Source organism: Hippocampus guttulatus, chromosome 1 (assembly GCF_054856545.1).
Source record: "Hippocampus guttulatus isolate MCC_2025c chromosome 1, RoL_Hgut_1.0, whole genome shotgun sequence".
In the NCBI taxonomy this organism is placed as follows: Eukaryota; Metazoa; Chordata; class Actinopteri; order Syngnathiformes; family Syngnathidae; genus Hippocampus; species Hippocampus guttulatus.
The window spans coordinates 12,912,755-12,940,053 of NC_141261.1; the positions used below are offsets into that span (position 1 = coordinate 12,912,755).

The 27,299-nt window shown below is 42.7% G+C and overlaps 1 protein-coding gene across 3 annotated transcripts in view; it reads left to right on the forward strand.

Moving 5' to 3' along the window:
- The window catches only part of mib2 (MIB E3 ubiquitin protein ligase 2), a 38,303-nt gene continuing 11,004 nt past the window's right edge, over nt 1–27,299 (forward strand). The window contains exons 1-11 of one of the 3 annotated variants that reach the window (XM_086110470.1): nt 1–152; nt 13,987–14,370; nt 14,896–15,067; nt 21,051–21,157; nt 22,732–22,926; nt 23,040–23,182; nt 24,549–24,656; nt 24,791–24,895; nt 25,064–25,226; nt 25,747–25,880; nt 26,971–27,119. In XM_086110470.1, coding sequence (XP_085966596.1) covers nt 14,148–14,370; nt 14,896–15,067; nt 21,051–21,157; nt 22,732–22,926; nt 23,040–23,182; nt 24,549–24,656; nt 24,791–24,895; nt 25,064–25,226; nt 25,747–25,880; nt 26,971–27,119 — 1,499 coding nt within the window. In that variant the 5' untranslated portion in view covers nt 1–152; nt 13,987–14,147. Of the gene's footprint in view, nt 153–6,186; nt 6,330–13,986; nt 14,371–14,895; nt 15,068–15,550; nt 20,169–21,050; nt 21,158–22,731; nt 22,927–23,039; nt 23,183–24,548; nt 24,657–24,790; nt 24,896–25,063; nt 25,227–25,746; nt 25,881–26,970; nt 27,120–27,299 lie in introns of those variants that run through there. The other 2 variants (XM_086110463.1, XM_086110480.1) reach the window with 2 other exon arrangements.

Below are 27,299 nucleotides of genomic sequence, written 5' to 3' on the forward strand. Positions count from 1 at the left end.
AAACATGGGGCGTGTTGTCATGGCCGTGCGCTGCAACCCCTCCAGTTTAGTACACATTTATTTCCTTTAAAAGCACCCATGCTGTCGTTGGTCGGAGACCGGACTATGGGATTATTGCTTGACACAAAGTAGTCACTCTTGACAAAGATCCGGTGAGTAACTGCACTGTGAAAGAAATTGTTTTTCACGCCAATCAACGTTGCCAAACATGGGTTAGCTTGCTAGCGTCAGCGTTTGACAGGCTAATAACACGCACCAAGCCCTCAGTCATCTCAGACACACTCAATATGTCGGTCACTGTTAGTCTGTTTGTTTCGGAGTGGTCTGTTCGTTTCGGAGTGGTCTGTTCGGACGAATGCTGGCAGCATGTTCTCCCAATTGACCGAGTATCACTGTGTGAAGAAAGTGCTTCTGTAGTGGCTGTGGATGTGAGCGGAAGCAGGTCATTTTCACTTGACAGCCGACTATAGGGTTATTTCGCCTATGACGTCGCCCGTGTGTTTTGGTTTGTATTTATTAGCAGGCTTTCGAGCATCTATTGTATATCCTTGATGCCCAGCGTAAGGTCCGTGTCCGAGTACGCACTTTGTCCTCATGTAAGACAATTCAGCGCACCAATAGAACGATGAGATCCAACTCTCTCACGAATAGTTTCCACTACTCGTACAATACATCTTTATTTATATAGAGCATTCACAACAGCTGCCACTGTAACAAAGCGCTTTGCAGAACATTCAACATAAAACAATACAATAGAACACATACCACTTTCGGCCAACGAGTAAGCAATTTAACCTTACTAGGAAACCACTGTGCTACACCACTAACACCACTCGACCTAAGTAGTAGTTATGTGTCAAATACTACTTCAGCCTCATGGACCCTACTAATAACATTCCCTCTATTAGTTTTGCTTGACTAGCAACTAGTAATTCTTGTGCTAGTATAGCTGCAAGTGTGCAGCAAAGTCGCTATTTTTTTCAGTACCCTTGATTATCGTCTTAAGACCTACATATGAATACATCTGTTGACAACTGTGCGCTACCAGTATTACGAGTGACATAAAATTGTATTCATCAAAAACTCGTCCTTCTGTAGTACTACTAGTTGCACACAGATTACAACTACTGCACTGTTTTGCCAAACGAGTATCGTGTGGGTGCTCCACAAATACATTATGCCCAAATTGTCCTAGTCGCGTGTAGCGATGTCACTAGTAACATACAGTCATTCTGCTAGTGCTCTGAATTGTCTTATTGGTGTGGCCAAAGAGCATATTAGTCATGGACTTTAAAATGGATGTCAAGGATACTGATTAAATGGAAAATGGATGGATGGATGTTCCAGAAAATAGCAGTTAACAAGGTAGGCAGTACGTAAATATTAAAATACTAATCTATTACATTGTCTGTCTACATGTGCTGCTGAACCTTTTGTGTTCAGTACATTGTTTAAACTGTTCTAGTAGTCGAGATGCTTTTTATCTTGAGCATTGAATTAGTGGCCTGATAACCTCAACGATGTCGTTGTTTTAGTTTGACAGTAAATTTTAAAATGGTCATGGCAAGAAGCAGGTTGAATCATCCCTTTTTAAAGATTTTTTTCACTATTTGCCAAAGTGCTGCTTATTGTGAATTGAGTTCACTTCCACCATACGGTGCTCACAAGTCAAAACAAAAAAAAAATCTTCATAATGGTGACTCGTGTCTCGAAAAAACACTCGTATCGCGAGGCACCATTGTATAGACTGTTTGTGACTTTTTTTAGTGGTAAAATATGTGCTTTGGGCCAATGAAGGTTGGAAAACACTGCTGTAGAGTCCTGAGAATAGAATGCTGTTTCAGACACTCATTATGAGAAAACCTGCCAGGTATTCTTTCATCAAAAGTCTCCTGTAAGGGCATCCCTTTTCTTTTCCCTGTGCACACCCCCAATCCAAGATGCACCCCCACTGTGTGCCCATTTGTGGGGTCACGAATGGTTTTCCCTGAAGGATGTGAAGCACGTCCCTCACGTGGTACTTGTGCGCCTTTGCATACTGAGCAGTAAACACAGTGTGTCAGTGACCGGAGGTGGCGGCGGCGTCTCCATGTGATGGAATTACAACATCAGTCCCGCAGTTCGGTTGTACGAGGGAGCTCAGGAACTTCGTCGGCCTGAATGCAACCGTTTGTCATGGACGCGCAGCAACTGTCCCCGGTCAGCCTCCTCCACCTCCTCCTTTCCCCCCCCTCTCCATTCTGTCCCATGGTCATAATCCCTGGTGACACAAGGCTAAGGCTAAATACCGGCATGGGCAGCAACCCTCTCGTTTCTTCCGTCTCCAGCTTGGATCCTCGACAGCCACTCCGGTTTTGCATATTTGCAAGACGGCTTGAAACTGTATAACCGATGTCTGTGGGAGACAAACCTCCCCGCCTCCTCAGACAGTTCATTCAAGGAGCGCGCGCCACACCACGGTGTATTTTTTTTGTCGTCTCACGGGAAGCTTGTAGGAGCTCTGCTAACCTACGATGCGATAATATAGTACTGTAGATGAACCCATTTAAGTCATATCTTTGAGATTTAAATGGCCTTGTCTAACCCTCTCTTCTATTCTTTTTTTTTTTAGCTGCTATTTCTTTAAGGCGTCCCCCCTGAGGTCTCAGTTTGCAGTGGATGGTCAGCTCAGGCGGGCCTAAACAAACACGTTGCACAGCTACCATGAATTTCTAACATATCTTCAGTTTGAAAACTGGCACGTAGTTCCATATTTGGAACTGGGCAACTGCGAGTTGCCTACCTATCAGGGATTTTAACATCCTGTTGACAAAGGAATCATGCGAGTGAAATGTTCCGGTTTCGATTTTTATCGCCTTTTGGGGACGGACACTTGTATTTTGCTTTTACTTTGCAGCATAGTTCTTTTGTTTCCAGCTCAGCATTGGGAGCAATATTTTGTGGACAATGACATGTTTTGTTGTCGACGGGCAGCTTATTATTCGCTAACTTTCACTGCTATGACAGTTTCACAGCTTCTTCTTGTGGGTAAGGTATCAATATAGGTGGAGTCCTGAAGTCTTTTAGCAAATACGCTACCTTCTGCGATAATATTGAAGGTGGAAGAAAGGCTGAACGCAACCAGTGTGTAAATGAAGTCTGAAGTTTAAGACCAGACGCTCACTGCCGCCACCCCTTTGTGTTTAAAGCAACTGGATAATTATCTCAAAACATGTAGCCGCAGTGGCTGTATTAACACGCAGTTCCCGTTTCTTGAATAAATCTCAGCTGTACTGTTAGGCCTCTGATGTGAAGACCGTGTGAAAGCGGCTCGAGATGCACCTGCTTCATAACACCGCAGAGCGTTATCAAGAAACACCAGGGTCAGTGTAAACAAGCAAAGTGGCAAAATTGTGGTGTCACATTTCGAGTGGCGTTGCTCAAGGCCTTAGTCGAAAGTGCAATTGACGCATACACTCCACGTGGACATTGCGCACATTAAAAGAGAATGCTCCATCTTTGTTGCTTTTTTTTTTTTTTTTTAAATCAGGAAGATGAAAGTACAGTGGTACCTCTACTTAAGAGCGTCTCTTCATACGAAATTTTCAAGCTACGAAACGCCTCAACAGGAAAATATTGCCTCTTGTTACGAAAGAGATTTCAAGATACGAAAGGTAAAAATACGGTATGGGCTGCTACTCGCAGCTCCGAGTTTCATGAACGCAGCATACTTAGAGCTGCTCTGCCATTGGCTATTACCGAACATCATCCTGGCATCCCGTTGGCTAAGAGGGACCTCTACCATTTATGTGTCGATGTGTGTAGATAGATAAATTGGTAGATATGTGTCGATGCAGCGTCCTCGTCATTCGCCCCTCGGGCCATGAGGCGTTCTGTTAGTTTTACGTAAATGTGAATCACCCTGAACAAGTGTTCACCAGTCGGGCGATCACTCACTATGCTCATGTTTGCTTTGGACATTTTCGAAGGATTGTTAAAAGCCGACAAAAGCAAACGTCCTTGGGTCAGTTCTTTACAAAACGCCAGGCAAAAAACACTTCTGAGAGAGAACATGAACTAAAAAGGGCCAAAAACAATGAGGATGCAGTCAAAAGTTAAATGACAATCATTTTTATTCTTCACTCTATTCTTAGTTTTTTTTACATTATACACAACTCTCATTTATTGTGCAATGATATAACCGTAACATGTATTTGTTACATATTTTGATGCATTTTTATGCTTGAGAAAACATTTAGGTCTGAATTTTGGGGGCTGGGGGGGCTTAGAATAAATTAGGGCATTTAAATGGAAAACGTGTGTCAAATTGCAAAATTTTCTAGTTAAGAAATTTCTTCCAGAACAAATTAATTTTGTAAGTAGCGGTACCACTGTACATAGACCCGCATTGAAAAATGCATCCCCTGGCAAAAAAATGGGCTAATATTGCAATCATTGCGAGAGACCGCAAAGTTTCATTTATTTATTTTGTTTTCTTTCTACTTTGGGGGCACCCACCACTAAGACGGCTTGGGATAGCCTTCAGTATGTCTGCAACCCGAATGAGGGAGGGTAAGCAGTTCAGAAAATGGATGAATGAACATCGGATAGGTTATTTTTTATTTACCGCCGCTTTTTAAGATAAGATAAGATATCCTTTATTTGTCCCACACTGGGGAAATTTACAGCCTCCAGCAGCAAGAATGTAGGCAGAAAGAAGAAAAAACAAACAAACACCGTTCAATTAAGTGCAATATAAATACAAAATGGATAAATCGCAGTGCTATTTACAGTTGTTTTCCACATCATTTAATTATTATTAATATTATTGTTGCTATTTTTTATTCAGCAGCCTGACAGCAGTTGGTAGGAACGAGCGTCGGTATCTCTCCTTCTTGCAGCGCGGGTGTAACAGTCTCTGGCTGAAGGAGCTACCTAGTGCTGTCAGGGCGGGCTGGAGAGGGTGGAGGTTTTTAGATTTGCTGCATTCTGTCACGTCACAGTGTGCAGATTCACCTAGCTCAGGAGAAATCTGCGTTACAGCCAGAAAAATAATACAACTGCTATACAGCAAGCGCACACATCTAAGATCTGGAAATCAATCCGTACGTCAGCCGAAGAGCCTATAAGGTGAAAAGTGCAAAAGTATATTAAATATTTCTAGAATTGGCAATGTTATTTGTGTTTGGTTGCTTTACTTGGCATCATAGAGTGCTCAGTGAGTTTGAGATCTACACCAGGGACGTCAAACTCATTTTCGTCGTGGGCCACATTTTAGGTACCATTTTCCTTAGAGGGCCATTATGATTGAAATCATATAAAGAAGTCAAAAATAATAGTTTACGGAACTATTGTTTAACTCATTCAGTACCAGCCAATTCTAGACCAAGTCTGAAAAGACGTTTAAAAACGTCTTTGGGAGTGAATGAGTTAAGTGATTGTAATGGGGTGTTTGGCAACAAAACAATGTCTCTCTCATTTATTACATATGAGAATTTGAAATTTTGGTACATATTTTATTTAGCACGCTTCATGGAATTTGCCATGTTTGAAATGCTTTCGCGGGCCACATAAAATGATGTTGCGGGCCAGATCTGGCCCCCGGGCCTTGACTTTGATATCTGCGATCTACACACTAGCTGTTCTCAAAATGAGATACATTTCTGGTATTCACTTTAGCTTTGCTAAAGGGCTATAGAAACCATTAAAATGACTTGATTGAATTTTTTTTACACTAAATTTATTTATATGCTGACCATGAAAGGTTACCATTCATACCGTTGATATGCGCTTTAGGCCATCTCGCCCAGCCCTAACTTGTTTTTAAACTTCCTTCAACACTTCCTGTCATGTTCTAATCTTTTGGTTTTTCGGTTGAAGTTTGTACCAAATATGTACAAAATATGCATAAGGCCCAGCATGTGACTCAATGTTGACTTGGATACGAGAAGAAATGATCAAAAAGCTACTTTACTGTACCCTTTTAAATATTCAAAAGTTCTTCTCCTTGGGACACAATCTCTTTGTGTGACCGGCCCTTTTGATTTAATTTCATCATCTCACTTAAATGAGCATGGCTTCTTTCATAGATAAGACATCAGCTTTAGCGACGTCCTTGAGCAACATCTGTCAGTGAGGGAGAGGAAAACGGAGGGCAAGGTTCACTTTCAAACCAAATACAAAGCATGTGCCTGAGAGGGTTCACTCCCCCATTAGTGAGATGACTGCCTGCCGCACGGCGCTCTCCAATACAGTCCTGTCCACTGTCCTACCCGGATAAATGGCGTTGTCACGGCACACTGGAATCCAGCTGCCTGACATGTTCAAAAGTGGCCTGAAGACCATTGGGAGTGAGTATTTGAATCGGTGATCATTTGTGCACTTGCGAGCATACTTATCCTTGCGCCCGTTGTACTGAAAGGTCGGTAGCGTTGACTGAAACTGGAGTTGCTTTTTAAAGTCTCTTTGCTGCGGCCCGTCGACTTGGATAACGTTGACGTACTGCTTTGGACGTTTCGGCGCAGCTTGAAATGGGGGAACGTAGGGTCTTATTTTAGCCCCGTCACCCTTGTGAAGAAATATTTTTCGAATTATTTATTCAGGGCCTCTATTGATTTTTGTCGAAGTCCTCTGGCCACCAGGCGATTCTGACATCAACCAGTTCTAGCCGCTTTCTTTTTTTTTTTTTTTTTTTTATGCACACAGTGTTTAAAGTGTGCGGATTGCAAAGCGTTTTACCAGTGATCCGTTTTTTTTTTTTTTGTGATTGAAAGATTCGATTTTTTTTTTTTTGGTATTATGTTCAACGAAGACAACTAAAAGAAATCTTAAGTTGTTCAGCTGTCAATTATTATTTCCCTGCTTTTTACTTATGTTTAAAATTTTTGCCATGGTATTGATTCCTTTTTTTTTGTGTCTTTTAAAATTCATTCATTCATTTTCCGATCCGCTTATCCTCACGGGGGCCGCGGGGGGCTGCTGGGGCCTATCCCAGCCGTCTTAGGGCCGTAGGCGGGGGACACCCTGAACCGGTTGCCAGCCAATCGCAGGGGCATCCAGAGACGAACAACCATCCACGCTCACACTCACAGACCAAGGGACAATTTGGAGTGTTCAATCAGCCTGCCGTGCATGTTTTTGGAATGTGGGAGGAAACCGAAGTACCCGGAGAAAACCCACGCAGGCCCGGGGACAACATGCAAACTCCACACAGGGAGGCTGGAACTGTAATTGAACCCGGTACCTGTGCACTGTGAGGTCGACATGCTAACCACTGGATCACCGGGCCACCTTCTTTTACAAATTATTTATAATAACGGACCTGTACTGTCAAACACTGCCTCTTGCAAACAAAGTTCTTGTTACAGAAAATTCACTGCCAAGCTTTAGGTCCTGCGAAACTGGTATGCTAATTAAAATGACTATATATCAGCAAATTTGGTCATATTGGACCGCCCCAAAAAAAGGGTGTGACCAAGTCTGTGCTACCAGTGCAAAAGTTAACGTAGAGCCCTGTTCATCATACGATCAACTGTTAGGGTTTCATGAGATAAAATGCACGCGTATGCAGGATCTTGCTCAACACACTCATAATTCAAGCAGGATCAAGTCAGAGTAAAAAGCAACATTATGATGAACTCAATTTACTCCAATTCCATTTTATATGCGGTTGCTTCGCCTTTTTTTGTGTGTACTGTCTCATAGTAGACTTCTATCTCATGCACTGATTTGCATTCCCTCGCTAAATGCTACTCAGACGGCCGACACAGCTTTGTATACTGTGATTTATGGCTCATTCATTCAAATCATATCTAAAAAGCGCATTGACACAAAAAAAATCCCTCAATTATGCACTGTGTTTTACTTAGTTTTGTTCCTGCACGTTATTATGGATGCATTGAGCGAGGTTCTGGATATGTGTGCATTTTATTTCATGAAACCGTGTCTGTGGATGGTATGATAAGAAATGACTTTTCAGCCATGTCGCTGACTTGCTCAGATGTGAAAATCATGATTTTGATTGAGAATGACGTTAAGAATCAAATGTTCTTCTCCCAAATCTGATTCTTTCAGAGTTCCCGTTCTGATCAATTGTAGTTTTGTGTTTTCAATATGTCCTTTTAATGTAAATTAATTGTGGCTGAGTATCAAGTCATCCAAGAATTCTGCATCCATTGGAAAATGGCAGTCACCGGTATCCAGATTTGTCGCCCTAAATGTGGCGTGGCCACTACATAACTCCACCACTTCCAGTAACCTTGTATTAAAAACAACGGCCCGAGTGTGTGGATAAAAGCCACATGCTTCACACAGACGCGCATGTGATGCTGATTCATTTTCCATTTCGGAGCAGCTCACAGATTATTATCAGTGAACTCGGCCAGGCCTGCTCGTGTCAAGACCGACAAACACACCATATATCTTTTCGTTGCGTGCTGCACCGCTTTACGACCTTATAGAACACTCGACCGACCCTAAGCAGCAGCAGGGGGATACTTGCGTGTGTCATCTTTGCACAGATATCCTAACACCAAGCCTGTTTTAACCATTTCCAAAGTATTGCAAGCACCAATAGAGAACTCAAGGCTTAGGACTGCTACTATGCCCACTTGGCCATGTATTTCTGACCGATCATTGAACAGCCACGAATGAACATCTTGCTGTGTGTGTCTCTTCATCCCATTGCGATTTCCAAATAGGTGTGTGATCGTTACAACAGCTCGTTGCGTGTAAAAACAGTTTGTTAATTTTGTATGAATGAGTTTCTCAGCCTGGGGGCGCGTCCGCGTGTCCGCGTGGGTTTTCTCAGGGTACTCCGGTTTCCTCCCACATTCCAAAAACACGCAGGGTAAGTTGATTGAACGCACAGAATTGTTCCTAGGTGTCATTGTGAGCGCAAATGGTTGTTTGTCTTTGTGTGCCCTGCAATTGGCCGGCAACCCGTTCAGGGTGTCCCTCGCCTGCTGTCCGAAGACGGCTGGGATAGGCTCCAGCGTACCCGTGACCCTCGTGAGGTTAAGCAGATCAAATTATGGATGGATGGATAGTTTCTCAGCTTTTCAAATCAAAGGTTGATGCGAATCTGTCGGTGGTAAGTCGTTAATTAGTTTTACATTGGTTGGGTTCATTGGCAATTTAACACCCCAGCCACTATACAAAATAAAGCGAGTGACTTTAATTTCTCAATCCCTCAATGTCCTTGTAAAGCGAAAATAAATGGGTCTTTAAATTTGACACACCACGAAGAAGAATGTTTAAGTTGACTTCTCGGTCCCAAGGACTGCAACGATATTGTCCGACATGGTAACATTGGAAACACGCGGCCATAAACGCTGAGATGGCCGTTGCATTAAAAACTAGCAGGACTACAGTTTGTTTGGCCATGTGTGTCTACTTGTGGACGAGCACCTATTCTTCCGCTCGTTGTTTGTGTGTGGACGAGGTTGACGTTGTCCTTACCGGTTGAAGCGTGGCCGACAGGCGCCAGTCCATCTGTTGTTGATGGTTGAGATCTTTAATCCTTCACCTCTTCTGAACTCGCTGGCAGCAACTTTATTTTGTTGTTGTTGTTTTTTTTTTAATCAAGATCAAGCTTGCCTTCAATCACGTGCGAAACACTTGAAATCGTTCGTCGGCTATCCCTACGTTTTCTTTCTTTTTTTAACAAAAAATAAAGGAACCTTCAAAGTCAAGCACGGTTTCCTGCTCTACTTGCAATTTCTTCTAAATGTGTTAAATGAGTCAATCGCTCAACTAATAATGAATACAATTTTCATTGCTCAGTTATGGTGGACCATTTTTTTTTTTCCTGAAGGCGACTTCGCTTTTACATAACATAACTTGAAACGTGTGTCGATTCCGTTGCTGCTACCACAAAAACAAACAAACAAACAATGTGGTGCGAATCCCTTACTTGCCCACAGGAAACGCTTAAGTGTTGTCATGATGCAACACATGATGAGAAATATTTTGGGAGTTCACTGATCTCATGTGAAAGCTGTAATGTTTCCGGTAAATGGGCTACATTTCAACATAATGTTCTCATTCTCTATCCACACTACTTTTTGAAAATGCTGCAAAAAGTGACTATCGAAACGTATTTATAACTTGTTACTATATTTGCCTTGCAAAAAGGGCTCACCGACTCTGTTTCTGCGCAGGGAATTATTTTTGTCCCCGTCATCCTGTCACCTTGAAAGCTAAATTGAGCCTGCTGTTTCCTTTTAGAAGGCATTTGCGCTGAGAGGGAGGGCTTTTGACTTGAGCCTCCTTGTCAGTATTAAAAAAAACTTAACAGGAAAAAAATGTTGGATTTCTTTTTCAAATTCAATCAGGAGTCTCTTTTGCTCTCCTGTTGTTTAGAGGATGTCACATATGCGATGACCACCAGTTAAGTCCCAGTTTGAAATGGAATCTCGAACAAAAGATTTAATTCAGCGGTGTAACAATTAATCGACCGCTAATTGATTATTAAGTTAATTGAGCAGTTTTCTTTTGAGAACGGATTAATTGTTTGGACCTTGTTTAATTTAAAATTGTCCAAGTCTTTGGAATTTCAGTTATTGTTATTATTATGTGCTGTAGAAAAAAATAAGTCTGATTTGGATTCAGCGCAAAATCTTTTGCAACATTTGCTTGCCTTCTCTGATTGAAAAATGTCGGGAAAATTGTGACCGTTTCAACCAGTGTAATGGTTAGTTGCAGCCGTGGACGAAACAGTAACATATTTTTGTACGTTGCCATGCAGAGCAAAAATAGCATTTGTATCTTATTTGTTCTTGAGATCTGTGGATTTTGGCCCAGAACTTGTTGTGTGGGAGTTCTCGCTTGAATCTAGCGTGCCTTTGACTTGTCTGTGCCAGTCCCAGCCAGTTTATCTTTTTATGTGCATGGCCACTTTTCTTCCTCTGCACATGCTCACAATGACCAAATAGAGAGTGGGTGGCCTGTTTGAAGGGTGGGAGGGGGAGGCGAGAAGGGCTTTATTTATTTATTTTACTAAGATTTTCAAGAGGAAAAAAAAAATCAGGATACATGATGGACGCTTAAAACAAGTGATGGTGTTCATTGTGATGGTGAGACGAGAGAGGCTTGACACAATCAAAATTTTTGCGACTCATCTCCGATCAAAAAACCCCCACCAAAAACCGACAACCGATCCTCGATCTGATCACACGATGCAGCAATAGGTCTATTGAAATAACTTGTTTATTTACAGTATGCTATTTATTTAAAAGAGGACACTGTAATATTCATGAACAATGACAGATTATTGCTGTTGGCTACTTTCCATCTGTCGTCCCTTGTCATGTTGTAACAGTTGAAGGATACTCGTGTGCGGTTTACTGCGCATAAGCAGAAGTATTGTCAAGCACTTTTGTTCACCGTTCTTTGAAATGTCCCAAGAAAGGAAAGGAGGGTGGGGAAAAATGTGATTTGCGTATCAAACATTTATTCATGAGTGAACAAGCTGAACTTGATTTTTTTATTATTTTTTTGGGTCACGCTGGTCACGCTTTCAAAACATTCAGTCGACAATTATAAGTATATACTTGAGTTGGAACCTTTTCAAAATTATCATGAATCACTCTCACATGTCAGGATGAAGTGACATGGCACGCTGAACTTGTAGAGCAGTCTTATACCATCAATACAGTTTATCTTTGAAGGACAGTGAGAGTGTTCTGAAGTGAGGTTGCCACATTGACTGCTGCATATATATATATATATATATATATATATACACACACACACACACACATCAATTGTTTTCAGAGATGATTTAAATAACTTTGAAATGGTGTAATTGTAAACTATAGCGATTGCGTGTCGTCATCATCGGTGTGAGATTGACGTGAGGGTGACTGGACTATTGTTTCCAGTGCAATACGTGGCTGTGTTGTCCTGCTTCCTCTGAGTTAACAAAGTTCTGCTCTTTGAAATATGCGTTACGGGGTGGGGGGTGGTGGTGGTGGTGGTGGTGGTGGACAATCACTCCCCCGCGCTTGTGGTGGGTTTGCTTCCCGTAAATGTCTTTTTGCAGCGTAATCCAAAACTCAGAAGACCCCGATGACTGTACGTAGGCTTTGCTTGACTTGGAGTGGTGTTTCTGAGCCTCAACATACACACAAAGACAACAGAAAACAGCAGCCCCTCGTGTGCTCCTGACAGTGACGAGACGGCCATGAGGCCTACCGGAGTGGCGAAGGGGGGATAGATACTGTTTGAGCCGTTGCTCGATTCCCGAACTTGAAACGCACGGTTGATACGAAAAGTCACTCGAGGCACTGTGTTTACAGGAATGTACCACAAATCTTCTGAATCTGCATTAACATGCAACTTTTAATGTCAAGTAGCTGACTGAGTGTGTATGTGTGCGTGTGAGATCGATTGATCACAAGGACCGGAACAACTTGCACTGTCTTCGATTTCAAATAATAAATAAATAACACAATGAGTCAATTTATTAGCTTGAACTGTGATTTCTTTCCTTCAATAGATCATTTGTCATATCCCAAGAGACTGACGGTGTGATGCAGCGTAGAATGTACGTCTCTGTGTCCTGTGCGACCAATAGATCTGATGAGTCGTCCCCTGACGTGACTTTGAGAAGATTTCAGTCTATACTTCAACTTTGGTTTCTCCCATAATTGCTCCCGCTTTCCCGTTGACATTATTCCAAATGAAACAAGCTATCAGTCAAGAGTGCCACTGTGGGAGTTCTTTGTGGTCTATAAATATCAACTAGAAATAGCGGACAGCGTTACTGCCTGTTCATGTTGGTTTTGCTTTTCTGGTTTGTCTCAAAAATAGAACATTCATTTCTTGCTGAATAGTATGCCAAAAGGCTTTGTTGTTCGGATTGTTTTTTTATTTATTTTTTTTGGTTCTGTTTTGTGTGTGTGGTGAGGTTGTGATGAGTAAGACGCAACAGTCGTGCACCATTTTACCTTCTCTAGAATTAAGCAATCACAAGTCTTGAATAAGACAAATCCACGGAAATTTAGATGAATGGCCGCTTCTCCCTGAGTCGCTGTCAGACCATCTAGTCCAGTCCAAACATATGGCCCGCGGGCCGGAACGGGCCTCCGAGGAGGTTCGATCAGGCCCTCAGGATAATTTAAAAGTGAAAAAATGCATAAAAGATACAGAATGAATAGTTTTAATAAGGTGCAATTCATGGAGGATCCGCTAGGTGCACACTGTTTTGGTCAGAGTAGAAGACAACATTGTTTTGATCAGAGAAGAAGACAACAGCGGGGCCTCCGTCTGTCACTGAGACGGACGGACCCAACACGGCAGACGCTATCAAGGACATGTAAATACTTTATTCTTTACACATTTATAATAATAATAATAATAATAATACATTTTATTTATAAGCGCCTTTCAAGACACCCAAGGACACTTTACAATAACAAAAAAGACAAAACAATAGCAGCGGCAGCCAAACTCTCCTTAGTTTGTAAGGTGTAGGCAGGGATTACATTTAGATTTTCTATGCACATGTAATGGTTTAAAAATTCATTTTTTTACACATCTCGTTTAATCTTAAAATGCATTACTCTATTTTTCAATACCAATTGCATGTTAAAGTTTTGTGCCTTGGTACAATCAGTGGGATCAGTTGCAATGCATATATGTGAATGATAAAAGTCAATTGCACATTTGTCTAAGGAAATCTTAAGGTGCTTCATGAAATATTTTGTCAAATATATGTTCATTAAATTTCAACATTTTCCTAATGTTTTTGTGCTTCTTTATCCCAAAACAAAGGAAAGACATGTTGTTTTGGTTATTTATAGCAGAGTATGGTATAATTTTAATGATCCGGCCCACTTGACATCTATCGAGGCCGTATGTGGCCCACGATGTGAAATGAGTCTGATCTAGTCAAACAAACTTGAGTTAAATTTGCACAACAGAAGCGGTGTGGAGCTCTATGGATTTGGAAAGTCATCGCGTTTTATGGCTGAAATAAACTATGCATTTTTTTTCATCTTTCAGTTACCCCTGATCTGCTCCTTGAACCCACCCTGGTACCCTCCCTGCCTGCACTCTCATCAGCGCGGGCCAGCGGGAAGGCCCGGAGGCGCAGCGGAAGCGACAGCGCTGCCAAGCGTCCGCCTTTGAGCGCAGCCCCGAGGCCGGGCCACGGTAGAGGCAGCATGGAGGTGGGCATGCGGGTAGTTCGTGGCACGGACTGGAAATGGGGAAACCAGGATGATGGCGAGGGCCACGTGGGGACCGTGGTGGAGATTGGGCGGCAGGGCAGCACCACCACCCCAGACAAGACGGTGGTCGTTCAGTGGGACAGCGGCACAAGGACCAACTACCGCACTGGTTACCAGTCTGCCTACGACTTGCTGCTGTATGACAACGCGCAAATCGGTAAGCGCTTTTCGACTTCGGAAATGGCACAGAGGAAGATGGCTGACCCCTGACCTTTTGGACTGCGAGACAAACGTGCTAGCTAGAAGAATGCTTAAAAACTAAAATAAAATGAGATGCAATTTGTGATATGACCCCATTAAAGATTCTAACAACATAGTTAATAATCCTTTTATTTGTCACCCCGGAGCAGATATTTTTACTTAACGTTCTGAAAAGCGACCAGTGACCAGCATCCCGAGATTAAAAATGGTGTCCATGTTACTTTCTTCAGAACCAACTATTGTCCACCATCATCAAAAACTACTCAAAGGGCCTTTTTGTTTTTTTTTTGGGCTTGATCATTGCGTTAACGTTCACTCATGAAATGACAGCCACTTTCTTCATATCATTAGCGTTTTGCTCCGTTCTTCTCTGACAAACGTTGCCATGAGACGGGCGGAAGAGCCGAGCAGTGTGACTTGTCCGTTTGTGCATCAATCACCTTATTCCGCCTTACTGAATTTACGCCTTCCTCCGCCACAGGCGTGCGTCACTCCAATATCATCTGCGACAGCTGCAAGAAGCATGGCATCATGGGAATGCGATGGAAGTGCAAAGTGTGCTTTGACTATGACCTGTGCACACATTGCTACATGAACAACAAACATGACCTGAGCCACTCGTTTGAGCGTTATGAGACGGCGCATTCTCAGCCGTAAGTATTCCGCTCCGCGCTTCTCCAGGATCGTTCATCACCTTTCGTTTACTTGGTCGTCGCTGTGCTGTTGGACCAGCCTCCCCTGATTGAGTCAGAGGGGTTAAGTGTAGAACTTTAAATGACCGACAGTCTGCTTTGTCCTTTTCTGTATGGATGCGTGTTCTCCATTTACCTGCCAGTTATGCTATTCGTCGCTGATTTTTATTTTTTATTTTTTGGTCAGCCGGATGACACAAAGAATTTCCGACTAAGTTTTGTGCATTCGAATAACGTATCCAAACAAAAAATACCTGAAAATAATACCTAAATAAAAACAAACAAACAAACTCAAAACGACAATGAAAGCACTGACGATACATTTGAAACGAATAGATTTCATCCATCCATCCATTTTCCGATCCGCTTTATCCTCACAAGGGTCGGGGGGGGGGGGGTTATGAAGCCTATCCCAGCTGTCTTCGGGCAGTAGGCAGGGGACACCCTGAACCGGGCAGGGCACACAGAGACGAACAACCATCCGCGCTCACACTCACACCTAGGGACAATTTTGAGTGTTCAATCAGCCTGCCATGGAATGTGGGAGGAAACCGGAGTACCCGTGGAAAACCCACACAGGCCCGGGGAGAACATGCAAACCCCACACAGGAAGGCCGGAGCCAGGATCGAACCCACGACCTCTGCATTGTGAGGTCGACGGGCCACTGGACCACCGGGCCACCTGAAAAGATTTCTTTCAAAAGGAAACCAATGACTGATAGCTTCCGGCGACGTAACGCCAACATTACTTGTATTTCAGCCTAAACAGGGGAATTAATTTCATATCTTTATTATTGTGTCATTGTGTGCAGTCACTGCACGGCGTGGATACTCAGGCAGCTGTTTACCTCCAACACAGCGCTAAACGCGGTGACAACTGTTTATACATTCAGGTCACACAACTTGTGCATTCAACATATTTTCAAGGTCTTTTGCATTGCACAGACCATATACCGGTATATTTTTTGATTTATATTTCCAAAGTGTCGTGTATACCCGGATATTAACCCTTTCATGCACCCTGTAACCTGATAACATGATTAGCTCTCCACTGCAGCAATCGTTGTCCCTGAAAGGATTATAAATTCCAATTATGATGTTCAGTGGGACATTTAATGTCATCATTATCGCAAGACTACTGGAATGTTAGCCGAGTGCCGATGTTTTTGCGTTTTCGATTTAGCTCAGGCAAACCAACGAGAGCCGCTGCCTCCCCATAAACGATTAGTGAGCTGATTCCAAACGTCCTGCGTATCTAAATTTACTGGCCTAAGTTGTAGAATGCGCTCTTCTGCATCACTTCACCGCAACGCTCCAATCTGCTGACGGCGCTGCCTGAATGTCAGCTGGATGTCCTGTGCTTATTTAAATGAGGTGATATATGTATGACCTACATATTTTCCTGTCCTATACAGTATATTAGTTTTTAGTATAGTCCAGCAGCTCTAGGTCCCTTTTTCCCTGATGCCTGTCAGCTTGTACAAAGTGTCTTATTTGTTTTCCAATCTCTAAATGACCTCGCGCCACCTTACCTCTCTGAGCTCATCCGCCCCTACAACGGTTATCTAAATTGAAAATCTAAATGAAGTACTTAAAAAAACAGCAAAATGGCATAGAGATCAGTGAAATGGAACAAGTCTGAATTAATGCAGTTGATGATGCTTGGATGGTATCTTGCCTTTTTTTGACTTGTGGTCAGATAAATTTAAGCAATGTACCTGTAGGCTTTCTCTTGCACAACACATTTTTTTCCCTCTCCTGTCAAATACCGTGATGACAGAAATCTAGTTCTTGCCTACCACTTGTTATATAATAGTTTGACATCACTTGGAGTTTGGTGGAACAGAGATAGATTTTTCTCAGAAGTCAATATGAATGTTTTTTCGCTCGGCAGTGCCCTTTTGTATTTGTGGAGTGTTACTTTATCCTCCCTGCTAAGTCAATACAGGCGTGTGCTTTCACAATGTGAAGAAATTACATATTGTTTTGCAGATTTGGCATTTTTTTTTCAAGCCTAGCAACAACAACAACAATAATAATAATAATAATCAAGATGTTTCAACAGCATGCATTTCTCAAATGAACTATTGCTGTTGGTTTAAGGGGACGATTCTTAACTTTTGTCTAGGATTTTGTCTGAGATGCAACACTTGTTGCTCTGCTTCTGATTTTGTTGTAATTCTGCCAGGGGATCACGTGAAAACCTCTTTTTGTTCTCATCAGACGATTGGAAGAGATAAAGTTCTGTACTGTGTGATGTGCAAGGTTTTCATTTCAACTTTTTTAAAGATTTTTTTTAGTTTTTCAGACTGAATTTGAGCCTGGAGCCTGCCTTAATGGCTCAGTCATGGGACCCAGTGTTTTCTTCTTGGAATAGCCCTTTCAAGCCTGTTTCAGTGGCGCGCCTTGTTGTACTTCCTTTTAACTCCACTGCTATTCTCTGGGTCAAGTCGTTCCATTTGAAGTTCATTTCACGCTTCTGTGATGGAATGGAATTGTTAGCAACAACGCCTCGAGACAATATTATCTCCATTAGAACCTCGCGATATGATAATTAGCAAGATTTATGGTACTGTATAACACTTAGTTATTGAGGCACTTAGTTGCTACTGCACACACAGATTGTCAGTCAAGTCAATTTGTGGAGGGGCTCAGACATGTTACATTCGCCCTCATCTGGCGATTCGCGTGGGTCCTCATCGGAGGTGGCCAAAATACGCCTAATTCAAATTAAACTATGCTCATAAACAAACCACGACAGGGTGCTGGAATTGTACAAATTGAAAATCACCTGGCTCTTAAACAGATGACGTTCTTTTAATTTTGTGGCAAACTGACAACGATATTGTGGCAATTCTAATCTCATGATATCACATTATTGCTGTTATTGTCAACTCCCTACGAGTTAGACTCTCAGGCAAGATGAATTATTATGAATTATTAATCACATGTTTTGGTTCGGAATGTCTCTAAAATGTGAATGCTAGAAGGTTGTTGAGTAAATTATTGTTATTATTATTATTTTTTAATTGTAGTCAGTGTCCCTCATGGTATGTGCGTGTGCGTGCTTACACCTGCTGACGGTGCTCGAGAGAGCATATGTGTGTGCCATATGAGATGGTCGCTATGCAGTTAGCTAATCGGCTCTTGCATCCAAACAACCCACACGCAGCATCTGGGAATTTATCTGGGCATGTCGCTGCTTAATCCTGCTCTTGCATATAAGCCGCACCGCTTCACCTGGTCTCTTCTGTGCTCCACCCATTGTCATGTTCAAAACACATCCAGCTGTCAGCATGTAAAGGTTGTAGCCGTTCTATGGGTCCACTGTACAAAAATCCCTTACCGACTAAATATATAGCTACAATATGCCAGTAATAATGAATGAAGTTTTGAGGGAATTAAGTCGCCGCCGTCCCCCGCAAAAGTTTATTTTTGTGATTTTCTATTGAACCGCTACGTTCTGATATTCAACATAATACTGCAGGACTGACATTTGTCAGTCACTTTGTGTTTTGCAACCCACCAGCCGCCTTGACGCTTGCGTGCTCCTCTGCTCGCTTCCCGAAGGTAAACCTTGGCTGACTTCTCAACTGGGGCCAGTAGTTGTAGCTCTACTGCTGTGATCCCGTCTGGTCAGAAAGGTGACATTTGGTCTTTCTGGATTAGAAATCTTGATCCCTTAATAGAGCTGTTGTCTTTCTCGGAATGTCTGTTTGGAGAATGCCAAAGACTGCCAATCTCTTTGCTTTCTTCTTGTCGTGTCATCAGGTCATTGGCAACGCGAGCATTATAATAGCACTTTATTAACTCATTCACTCCCAAAGACGTTTTTAAACGTCTTTTCAGACTTGGCTGGTACTGAATAAGTTAAGCCAATGTGCTATTATTTTGCCCCTCTGTGCCTAAGTAAGATAAATCATATATGATGTACAGCAGAGTTGCCCAACCTTTTTTGACCGAAGATCTACTTTTTGATCAACCAACCTCCCGCGATCGACCCCCCGTTACCGCACACGCATGCACTGAAACATGCGTGCCATGATGAGTAGCAGCCATAACGGCCCCGTAAGATGAACGAAACAGAAAAATAAAGTCGTTTGCTCTTTACTAAGAAAAACATGCCACACTTAAAAATTAAAATGTCTCTAAAACCCAATGTACTAGGAATAAACCTAATTTTAAACAATGTCAAACATACATAAAGGGACACATGAAGCCATCTCTGACTAAAATTTGTGGTTGACCAGTGCTATTTAACATAGCCCTCTCTCTGGTGCACCAACTACATTTCACACGTCCGACCGGCTTGTGTAAAGTTCATTCATCTTTAATTTTTTTTTTGTTTTGTGTCATTCCTTGCCATGTATCCTCAAATTATTCAGGAATGATGAATTTTCCTCAACCAGTGAGCGGTAGTTTGTCTCGGTGACATCAGCTCAGCATGCTCTGGGTTCTGCCTGACCAGGTACAAGAAAAGTGGAAAAGCACTCATAGCCGCTAGCTATTGCAAAGTGCAAAAGCATAACAGTTGTGAATGTTGGCGTGACCTGGGTCACGGTGAAGGAGCTCAATGGGATTCAACAAAGACACGTGACGTTGGGATGCCTGGTGCGGAACTTGGCTCCACTTAAGCGTTTAAGGCAGCACCAATGCTTTGCTTTGCCTTGCTTGCTCTCTTAAAGCTCTGCTTTCAAGGATTAGCCTCCAAGCATCTATCTTCAAAAGCACACTATTCCCCAGCACGGCTCTGTCCGAGCTCGCGCCGTTTGCCGCCTCCTTCAGCTGGAGATTGTCGGAAACTGGAGAGGTCTGTCCAGAGAGTGAATTAAATTCAAGCTTGACGTTTTAATGCGAAGCTAGATAAAGCCTTCGAGTGAGATTTATGGCCTTCACTGACATTTATTGACGGCATTCACTGGACTCGTTTGTTTGTTTTTTCAATATGAACCGTTCTGCGATGTTATCCGGCTGAAATGAGCATTGGCGTTTGATCTTTTCAAGAAAGTATGGGAATAGGCAGTTCCTTTGCACCAAGATCTGATCAAATCTTTACCATAAGGTATGTTTGCTTATAACTGTCTTCAGTCTCTCTGCATTTAGATTTAGAGTAGAGGGTGTAGTTTGTGCTGCTCGCAGGAGCCTGTTTTTTATATCATAAAATCTTTGGCTGCGAGTGTCATTTTAGAGGCGGTATCTTGAGTTCATATTTTGTCAAAACTAATTCATGCAAATGGCTTTACCTCAAGACAGATGTGTCAAACTCACGGCTGACGGGGCAGGAGGATATTTTGCAGTCCCTTGACGTCAAAGTTTAACGTTGGTGCGGTCTGCCACCTTTTTTTGGTGTGTTATTCGTGTGGCCATTATTATTATTTTTATAATCTTTGGGCTACCATAGCTCAAGCTCATTACAGCTTTCGGCATAATGTAATTCTGAAGTGGCACAAAGTGGAAGGAAAAGATAACCTGTCACCCAGTCATGTCTTTTTCAAAGCCTGTGAAGTGAAGAAAATTGCATTGCGGGGGGGCACAGGGGCACCCCGACATTTCGTGACTTTTCAGCGGAAAGTTGTTCTGCTCCAAAAATATCGCACGTCATTAGTCAACTAGACATGTTCACTTTCTGCACAACTGTTAATATACTGAACTGTTCTTCATAAAGATTGAGAAGACGGGATTATTCTGTACTTTCCGACTCTATTCGGTTCAGGCGGTCACAACTTTACTTAGATCCCTTTTTGTCCTGTTACATATCACACTTTATGTAATGCATAAATATCCTCTGTATGAATCAATTCATTATAGAGGAGCTCCACTTATTTGGCTTGCGGCGTGTTTCTAAGAGATGACATTGTGTTTTGTTAGCACTGTCTTTGTTTTAGGACAAAGTGCTATGCTTTCAAAGAGTTTCCTAAGCTGTCTCTCCATGTTCCTGTCACAGAGTAAGCTTGGCACCGAGGCAGAACCTCCCACGGTTCATCCTCAAAGGAATCTTCCAGGGGGTTAAGGTGGTTCGTGGACCTGACTGGGACTGGGGCAACCAAGACGGTGAGTGGGTTGTGACGGGGTCGTCGCTCTTGCCCCCTGAACTTGAATTGCTGATTGGACTGCCGTGCCACAGCGGCTTGCCTGGGGATCCGTGCCTTTTCAAAATGTTTTTATTCATCCAAAGCTCTTCTAGCCTAACCTCACATCATGTTAACATGTCTGCATGTGCCAGTTTTGCCTTTCCATTTCCATTTCCATTTTGTTGTCCCTATTCTTCACTACAGCTTTTTAATAACCCAAAGAGCCTCTTCACCCAAATGTTCACATGGTAGATCTTAAAAATTATGTTTAGTGAAATGCTCTCTCGTTGCGGTTTCGCAATCAAAAATGAATGCTGCAGTGAAACTCCTCTACAATGAAAACTACATGGGCGAAAATACCCCCTAGTGTGAAAAAATCTTCATGCATTAACGCCATTCCCACTTTCCTGCCCCCCATACAACGAAAAAAAACCCTGTTGCGTTATACGAAATATTTTTCTCTTCTCTTGCCTTGCGACAAGATTCACTACAACGAAGTCTAATCCAACAACGACCTCAACTGCTTCATTCGGAAACGGCAACAGCAACAGCAACCACCACACTGGTTTCCACATGCACAGTAGTCCAGGAAGTATTTGTTATTGTTCGCTTCAGACGCAGCAAGAACGTTGCATTGCTAAAATGGCTACAAAACTGACTTTTGGATGTCAGCTAAGACAAGAAGAGCTCTGATGCTCGAAGAGAGGGTAAAAGTGATCAAAATGAAAGACGGAGGAAGAAAAATAAGACATTATCCAAGAAATTGATGTAAGTGAAAGTGAATGCTGATCGTAAATTTCGCAATTTCTTCCGCTTTTTTTTCTTTCTACACTGACTATATGAAGTGTCAAATAAGTGTATGCTCATACTTATGCACTATTGGAATAAAAATAGAGTACACATATGTGTGTGTGTGTTTACATCTGATATCAAATTTGCTACAGTGAAAAACCCCCTGTCGTGAAAAATTTCTTGCTGCAAACATGATTTCGTTGTAGAGGAGTTTCACTGTACTTTGAGGCAAATATGAAATGTATACACTGTGTTTATTCCTGGTTCCGTTGTCCCTGAACATAGCTATGCTCCCCATTTCTGGGCTGGTGCGAATGAGTCAAAATGTCCTTTTAGTGGCTTTGAGATCAAAACCTGGGGGTTATGCGAAGGCACTCATCTGGTCTCGATGCTCTATGTGGTATGTGCGTACAGGAGCATGCTCAATAACCTCCAGCCCACCATGTAGCCTTTCAGGTCACTGGATTATCTGGTGTGTTTGGGCACCAAGGAAATAAGCACTCGTGCTTTGTCACTTCCACACTGCACTGAGAAATTGAACTATTTTCGTCACACATTTGTGTCGGCCTTAGACCGTCATGACCTCACCTCCTATTTTCACCGGCATGATTACGTCTGCTGTAATCTGTTGTTGACATTTCTTCCCTTTCTTTACGCCTCGTGTAACACCGTGACGTCTCTCCGTCTTCAAAGACCTCTCTCTTGATCTCCTGTTTACCAACACTCTGATTATCTCTTGCCAATTTGTTTACGTGTGTGTAGGCGGGGAGGGTAAGGTTGGGAAGGTAGTGGACATTCGCGGCTGGGATACGGAGTCTGGTCGCAGCGTGGCTAGCGTGACCTGGACTAATGGCACCACCAATGTCTATCGAATGGGGCATAAAGGCAAAGTGGACCTCAAATATGTGTCTGACGGCCAAGGGGGTTTCTACTACAAAGACCACTTGCCAGTACTTGGTAAGACAGATTCTTCTACTAATCGCACATTATGTAAAGTAACTTCAGCTCATCAGTAGTTTTGTGATTGGGAGGGGGAAAAAAAAATCATCTCGACTTGGTTGTCCATCCAGGAGAGCATGCGGAGCTGCAGCGCCAGGAGAGTGCTGATGGCCACTCTTTCCAGCAGGGTGACAAAGTCAAATGTCTCTTGGAGGTGGACATTCTGCGGCAGATGCAGGAGGGCCACGGGGGTTGGAATCCCAAAATGGCAGAGGTATTTTCATACTGTCCTCTATCAATAGTCATCCAACTGGAGTGTTTTATTTTTCAATCCAGAAGACTTGGATCTATTATATCGTCATTAACACATTCTACCGATGGGCATGATCAATGCATATTGATTATTTTAATGAAGAATTTTGTTCATCACACACTCATTGTATTGCATTGCATTGCATAGTGTAGTTCAGTGGTTCTTAACCTTGTTAGAGGTACCGAAACCAACCAGTTCATATGCACATTTACCGAACCCTTCATTAGTGAAAAATAAGTTGTTGTTTTTTTAAAACAAATTCAAGACATAAAAATACTGGAAAAAAGTAAACAAAATAATAATTATTATAAGTATAAAGTACACGTTTTGTAATTGTGCGCAAAATGAACCAGCCAGTGATGGCCAAGCGGGCGTGTCATAACTGACACGTTGAGTCGGGTGTGTCTTAACCTCCTCGGCAGAGGCTCTGTCGAACCCCCGAGACTGATTCACCGAACCCCTAGGGTTTGATCGAACCCCGGTTAAGAACCACTGGTGTAGTTACTACAGCAGCATCTCATATCAAAAAAAGGAGCCGAAAGAGATTTTCTAAGAAACGGCAACCAGCGGGGTTCGGAGTAAAAATCAAAGGAAGAGAGCAGGTTTACTTTATTACTATCATACATTGCGATATCAAGTACGATAACACTGACGGTCACGGCTGGAATACCGGTAGTTTAACTTGTATCATGCTTTTGCATTTGAAATAAGCCTGAGCATAATAGTCGACGAATTGAGTGAGAATTCTGAAGATCATTTGGGTTTATTGTTGGTTAATTGTGGCCTTTGGCAATTAAGGCAAAAATGTAAATCACTATGGTGGCACCCAGTTGAGGTTGATTTACTCCCAGCTCGATTGCTTGTTTTAAGAAGAACGTGGCCGCGTTGTGCTACACGACACCTTGAATGAACTCCTCCACGCGGCATTATTCTGCTAAGTACGGCACTGACTTTGATATAGGAGTCAAAGATATTAAGAGAGGGATTCTCCCATATCACTTTGATTTCAGACCCTTTTTTTTTAACCTTAATTCTTGTGGGTTAAAAAAAAAAGAAAGAAACAAAGAAACAAAAAATATAAATAAGTACCTGGGATTGAATGTGTGGAATCTGAAAAGACATATAAATCTTGTCTTTGGAATTGAATGAGTAAGAAAAAAAAATGCTAGCATACTATGGTGCCGGTGGCTCAGATGGACTTTGCTGTTTGTCGTCGTGATAGAAAACAACAGTGTTAGCGCTTGAGGTCCTTGCTACCAAAGGGAACATTTAGGTCATAGCAATGTAGAGAGAGACCCAGGACCAAACAGCTTCTGTGTGTTTGCAGTACATTTGCCGGATCGGGACAGTTCATAGAATCACTGACCGGGGCGATGTCAGAGTCCAGTACAGCAACAACATCCGCTGGACTTTTCATCCGGGGGCCCTTACCAAGGTACTCGCTTACAGTTTCATCTTTGCGGAACATTCCTACTTTAATCCAAACAGTTTTCAAGCGCTTTGTATTCTATTGTCTGAAAACTGATTCTTCCAAATGTTTGTTTGTTTGTTTGTTTTTAATCCTCCTAGGTGAACACGTTCGGGGTTGGGGAACTCGTGCGAGTATTGGAGGACATAGATAGTGTCAAGAGGCTGCAGGCCGGCCACGGCGAATGGACAGACAGCATGGCTCCCGTACGCTCCTCCTGCACCACCACGTACACCAGCATTCATTATTACACTAGTCAAATGACCCGGAATGTCTTGATATTCTCTAAAAGACTGTGAGAGCACAGTGGCAAGATATGAGATCAGTGTCTATCAAGCCTTGCTTATCCGTCTAACTTAGGATGTTTCCGCCAGGTGGTCGGCCAGGTCGGTAAGGTACTGAAAGTATACGCGGATGGTGACCTCCGTGTGGCGTTTGGAGGCCAGACTTGGACGTTCAACCCGGCGTGTCTTTCGGCCCAGCCCCTGGAGATGGACGCCAACCTCATGACGGCCGAGAACCCCAACGAATCTGGAAGTATGGCCTCTGTCAGGATCAAGGGGCCGATCTCAAACGCTCGACGTTTGCGCATACATCTTCCCATGTTGTCCTCCCGAGTGCTCGGTGGCTACTGTGAATGGACGCATTCATGTATTTGCAGCATTCCTTCTGTCTCCTTCTTATTTGTCTTCTTGGGGTTTCTTACTCGAAATAACTTTCCTCCTTTGCATGGTCATGATCCTGCATGTTGATATTACATATGATTATTTTTTCTTCTCCCCACTGTGCGTTTGCAGCGTCGTATCTGTATGTGTGTGCGTCACTTTGCATGGCTGGGGCATTTTGACTCATTCCTGAAGTTTGTCAACTCGACAATTCTAAAGCATCCTTTTTCTTTGTGGTGTTATTTCAGGCCACCGAATGGCTTTCGAACACCATTGCTTATCATATTGCCAGTAGTGGACTTGGAAAAAAGATCAAATTGTTTTCTCGCTCTCTTCCCATCCCATCCCATCCCTTCCTTTCCCCTTCTCCTTCTCCCTCTGCCACTGCTCAGGTACAGTCATTTCTGTGTTGGAGAAACTGCTGTCTCAGTCCACAGAGCAGGACAATCCCAGTCGGCTCGTCATTGAGGCAGCACACGGCAGTGCCAATAAAGTCAGAGAGTTGTTGCAAAAGTATCCTGATAAGGTGAGTGCTGCACTTTTACTTTTTGCATCATGTCAGGGGAAGATCTATGCTGGGTGACCCTTTATTCCTGCAGGCAAATCTTGATAGATTTTTTTTTGGACAATGGGGCCATGTACTCATGAATACTTATATATATTCTAATAATCTAACAGTGAAGCCATTTTGTCTATACGTCCTAATGTAGTCTCTGGAAAAGGCAGATTAATAAATAAGAATCAGCAAAAACATGAAGCCGCTCTGTCTATATTGGAGAGAAAATTCACGACTGTGTGAGAGACATGCAAAGACCTGCTGCCAAAGTGGAATGCCTTCAATACCACCCACACCCAGTAATGCCTTGACCCACGTCGCCCTGATGATGCAGATGGAGGGCGGGGCATGACTCACATGTGAGGGCAATCGCTCTGTTGGTGGTGGTGATGAGCCCACAGGAAGTATGCAGTGAAATACTAAAATTTGACGCGTGGTCTGTCAATATGAGTTTCTCCCACTAAAATATAAATAATCAGGACTAGGATACAAATTAGATCACAATAAATTAATAATTATCAAAGTGGTTAGATACTTAAATCCATGAATGACAAAACCCCCCAAAACAACTCAAACGCGAAAGGGCCGCCACCCAAAAAGGCTTAATTTAGAACCCTGACATATACACTTACGCATATGTACTGTAAACACTATTTGTATATTGTGACATATTTATAATACATGTTTTGTAATTCAATATTTGCACATAATTCTTCACTGTTCAGAGTAATTTGTACAATTCAATTCAACCAGAGGTTTTAATAGGACATTATGCTGTAAAGAATCTCTAAAGACAATATTTTGTTTTTAAGTAAGCCAAACAACATTGATCTGATGTTTGTATCCCAAAGCACTTGCTGTATAAGCGTGTATGATGATCCTATACGTATTTGAATCTGTCGATGACAACTATGATCCACCTATTGGGATTACACGCCACGTGTATGAGCAACGTGGTTGACAGTCATACTCAAGATTATTCCCAGACAGAGTTAATTCGTGCCTGCTCGAGCTCAGTCCACCCGCAATGAATCGTCAACTGCGCTTACGCTCCTGGCAGGTGGACATCAAGAACCAGGGCAAAACTGCACTGCAGGTCGCTGCGCACCAAGGCCACATGGAGGTTGTGAAGGCCCTGCTCCAGGCCAACAGTGCCGTTGAAGTCAAGGATGAAGACGGAGACACCGCATTACACTACACGGCCTTCGGGTGAGGAGGCGGGACGTGGCTATCTTTGTTGCTTTGCAAACAGTCAGAATGCAATGATTGTCAAATTTGACGAAGGGGTAATCCACTCAGAAGAGACTTTGAGGTGCCGAATCGGCCCGCTATCTCCTCTACCTCGGACTAACACGTGCTCACATGGGCTGCATCTCAAAGTCTCATCGG